At 36.8% G+C, this 4,639-nt stretch overlaps 1 protein-coding gene across 1 annotated transcript; it reads right to left on the bottom strand.

The window, feature by feature from the left end:
- Window positions 1-1,658: 1,658 nt before the first annotated feature.
- Window positions 1,659-4,176, bottom strand: LOC107104366 (nuclear factor erythroid 2-related factor 1-like; the record flags this gene model as incomplete). Its single annotated transcript, XM_015404358.1, has 2 exons — window positions 3,705-4,176; window positions 1,659-1,802 (listed from the first exon to the last, which is right to left on the bottom strand). Coding segments are annotated over exons 1-2 (405 nt in total), but the record flags the coding sequence as incomplete, so codon positions are not given.
- Between the last annotated feature and the right edge of the window lie 463 nt (window positions 4,177-4,639).

Here is a 4,639-nt window from a genome sequence, read left to right on the forward strand (position 1 = left end):
GATGCAATCAGCTGGTTTTCCTTAGATAGAAAACTTTGAATCAATTTGACTGGATGATCTGGTTGAATTAAAAAGTGTCTTGAGATGACATGTGTTGTAAATTGCCGCTATATAAATAAACTGAATTGAATTGAAATAGTGAAATGATGCTGCGTGTTCAATTAAAATAACTCTGACCCTTGACCTGCTCAGTAGTTAGCACATGCTAAGCCTATCTATGTTCAAAGAATTGGTCATATGGACTGACACAGCAACATTTCGTTTAATTATTTTTTTTAAATCTTCATTGTTTTTAGCCATTTTTATTTGATTTGGGATGTTTGTAAAAGGTTAAATAAAAAGGCTTTATAAAACGACTATACCTGTTTTAATGACTAAATAATTCAGACACATACAAACATACATCTCTAAATACAATCAATATCTTAGAAAGGGTGATATTGAAGTATATGGCTCCATCTCATAAGAAAAATGAGAATAACCAAGAATATCATTACGAAAATAGACATATCACAAGTATCTAACTAACTGTTAATCATTCATTATATTTTATTTAAATCAACTGGCCTCATAAGCATTTTATGAGATTTTTATTATTTTCCTTTTCTTAGTTTATATAAATTCTAAATAAAAAGGGACTACATTATTTTAAGACCAGAGAGTATTCCCAATATGAATGTACAATGCACCTTTGATGATGTTGTTGTCAATCTGCCTCCAACAAGTAAAGCTTGAAAAATTGGTGCTTAAAGGAGTTTATTGGTGTAAAGGTTTTTCCATATAACTACTATAAATAAAATCTGTTTGTAATTTTTTAAGTATGTAACAATTTTGCTTTGTTGTGGGATATTAAATAATCTCTTTTCAAGTCATAAGTCATCTTAACAATATGTTTTACTTTGATATATGCAGCCAGAATTATATGAAACTATTTACATAAACTTATTTTTCGCATGATTTAAAAAAAAAAAGGCAGATTTGTTCGTAAACTCTATAAAGAAATCACCATAGAAATGATAATTTCATTGTTTAAAACTACATCAATCAATCCTAGGAACATTTTTTATGTATTTTTTCTTAACATTTTCAGCCCTTAAATATTTTTTATTCAAAGGGACACTCCATTTCATGGTCTAAAAAAATAACAAAATATTTAATTTTAATGCTGAATTATTATAATCTGATCATAAGATCTTTACAGGAAATGGAAAAGGAAAAATGGATGGCATTTCTTTTGTGTGGGTAACGTAAAATCATCAGGTTATACAGCCTTTACCTAATTAATTGATCATTAAAATCGAGCCGTACAATAGTCTAAATAAAAAATGACGAGGTTCTTAGATTTACCTTTTTATTTATTTTTTTAAGCAGAATAAAAATGGTGAAAAGTTTAATCCAAATATAACAAATATACTATTTCAGATTATAAATTAATCTTTTCACACCACAGCTTAATATTAGTACTCTAAACATATTTTAAACTAAACTAACTGGACTGGGTCAAACCACTAATTTAAACAAAGGCTGGACGGGTTTATATTCTATGGAGGGAAGGGATTCTACTCCATATTCAGAGACAATTGACGTTTTTATATGGTCAAATGTTTTTTCTGTAAATAAACATGCGTATGAAAGTAGTGTAAATTGATTTAAAGTACCTCTTGCTCCATAGCTGGCTCCCTTTGGTCTATCTCTGTGTCTCCGTGGGCTCTGTCCATCAGGGGGGGTTGGTCAGGAAATCCCTGAAGCAGAGGAGCTGATTCCCGTTGGACCAGCCATGTCTCCAGCTCTGCCTGAGGAACCTGTGAATAAAGGAAGCGTCTTACAAAAACAGACAATATGAACTTTGAATTGTATATAGTTTTACTGTCTCGCTGAGATTTATGATCTTAACAGATTTTAAGATATTTATAGCTTCGAGAGGCGCTGCTATAGGCTTAGACTGCTGGAGGACATAGGGACCCCTTTTTCATCATTCTGCTTCATTCTATCTCTATTCTAGCCTCGTGAGACCATCCTTAGTTCAATCTCTAACGTTCTGCTCTCTCTGCTTTTTCTCATAGTAGCTTCATCTGGTCTGTTCCTGTTTGGCTGTGACTCCATCCTGGAGAGAAATATCAGCTGTGCTGCTGCCATCAACACCTTTGTTTCTAGATGTTGGAGCTTGGCCTGTTTTCCAGTGTAGTCCTGTTTCTCTCTTAGAGATAGTTATGGGCTCAGCTTGTGATAAACTGTATCTGCTCTGTTTTTTATCCTTTTTCATATGAAAGCTGTCTCAGAGCTAATCTGCTTAAATGTTTCTATCCTAAACTTAGGGACCTATGGAGCTACTTTATGGTTACCCATGAACTGGGCTGTCAGTTTAGGTGAATAGAGTTGTTCTCCCAGTCCATACTGGTTTTAAACTAACTTCACTGTAAACACTGACCCCGGTCTTTCAGTTTTTGTTTTGCATGAGCCTAAGTGAGTCCTGGATTAACCAAAAGTGAGACTAGAATCAATGGGAACCAGACCTTTGCTCAGTTTTCTGAAAACATTTTGACATTTATTTTTAACAATCCGTCCCCGTTGAGGATTGACCTCCAGGATTTCAAAAACATAACCACTCCTGCTGCATGTTACTCCATTTCTGTACTGGGAAACCAATCAATGCAATGAGATCATTCACTTCTGTCACATATGAAGTCAGAATTTTGCCAAAACATTGTTGATGAAAGTTTGATTTAATTCAAAAGCCCCAAATTATTCTCTTGATTCAGCCATTAAAAGCTTCATATTAATATGCCATTAATGCCAATAATAAGAGGAGGTAAAGTTCTGACTGGTATGAGGTTTATATGTGAAGGAGTTTTACAACCTCTGAAATGTTGAATGAAAAATAGTGTGGAGTTTTATTTCCTCTAAAGCCATAATAGAAGATGATATGGGTCCGGTAAAGGAACCCTGTTCCAGTAAACCTCACATCACCCGGTTTCTAAAGGTTGAATTAATCATCAGGACCTTTGGATGCAGGGGGCGCTCCTAAAAACCTTCTATGACTGACTGTTGTGGTATCAGCCATCTTCTATGAAGTGTCTGTTGGAGCAGTGGCTCATCTGTAGCTGAGATAAAGCAGCTGGATCAGCTGATCAGGAAGTCCAGCTCTGTGATTGGATGGCCTCTGGACTCAGTGCAGGAGGTGGGAAACGGACGAATCCTAACTAAATGAACATCTCTGTTGGATAATGTCTCCCCCCCCATGCATGAAGCTGGTGCTGAACTGGACAGCTCCTTCAGTGACAGACTGCTGCACCTTAAATGCACCAGGTAGCGTTATCACAGATCCTTCCTCCCAGCAGCTGGAAGACTCTAGAACCACCACTGTTCCCAACAACCTCAATCAGTTCTTCCATTCATGATGATTTTGAACAGTTTCTACCTTAGTCAGTTAAATAACCTGCTAATGTCATTTTGCACGTCTCTGATGTTGCTGCTATTTTCAAATATACAGAGCATTTATATGTTAAAAACATTGTACAGTACTTATTTGTTTATTTTCTTAACTGTTACTTATTTTACTTCTGTTATTTTTATACCACATCTGCTATAAGATTTTGCTGCTGTAACGCCACAATTTCCCCATTGTGGGAGAATAAAAGTGATTTTCTGTTTCCATTTTGTTTAATCCTAAATGTATCTGAAAGCTTTGGGGTCAGTTTTCCTACCTGTATCCTGTCCAGAGAGTGAACCCAGCCTAACAGGCGGCGTGCCGTAAAGAAACGCTCCAGATCCACATTCTTGGGATGCAGAGTGTTCTGGTTGTGGGACGGGGTTTGGGTCGGTGCAGAGTTCTGACCCAGAATCATATCACACCAGGAACGAGGCAGGAAAGGCTCCAGCCCCACGTCCACTCTGATTCCACAAAGACTTAACAGGATGGTCATCTGAATCAGCTCCTCTGGGAAGTATTTCTTTAGGGGCAACATAGTTTGGATTGTTCTTTACAAACCAAAGGTTTCTTAAGGTTTAATTTTTCTCCTCTTGGATGATGGTTGGAGTCCTTCCAAGTCCTGGTAGGTGCTCTGTTAAAAGATTTCTGTGTGGATCGATTAAAATCATTTGCAAAGGGTCATTTTTGCTTGATGAGAGGGATCAACGGTCATTTTTCTTGAAGCGTTATGGCAGGTTATCAGGACAACATGCTGAGAAATAACAGAAAAGAAAGAAAACGTTAATTCATTTCTACATGAAATAGATTTTTTTCTCTGAAAAACAAAAGGAAAAGTCCCGACCAAATGACCAAAGATGTGTCTTTCAATGGTTTATTGCAGGGGTCCCCAAACTTTTTCCTGTGAGGGCCACATAACTTTTCCCTTCTCTAATGGGGGGCCGGGGTCAGTTTGTAACAGAAAAACTGTGACGATTAAAGAGTGCCTAAATTTATGACGGGATTTATGTCTTTATGACGGGAGTCATAGTGTCTCAGCAGGTTATATTCTTTGAATACCGCCACTGCCTCTGAACAGATGAGACAGACAGACTTTTCTTTACATTGTCCAATTCAGGTTAAATGCCCTGCATTCTGAATACATTTTTCTCTGGCCTTATCTTTTCGCCATTATTCCGTTCCCTCTTTATGGAAGAGGATTAGGGCCATTCA

This window comes from Cyprinodon variegatus, unplaced genomic scaffold (assembly GCF_000732505.1).
Source record: "Cyprinodon variegatus isolate N-32 unplaced genomic scaffold, C_variegatus-1.0 Scaffold1708, whole genome shotgun sequence".
Lineage (NCBI taxonomy): Eukaryota > Metazoa > Chordata > Actinopteri > Cyprinodontiformes > Cyprinodontidae > Cyprinodon > Cyprinodon variegatus.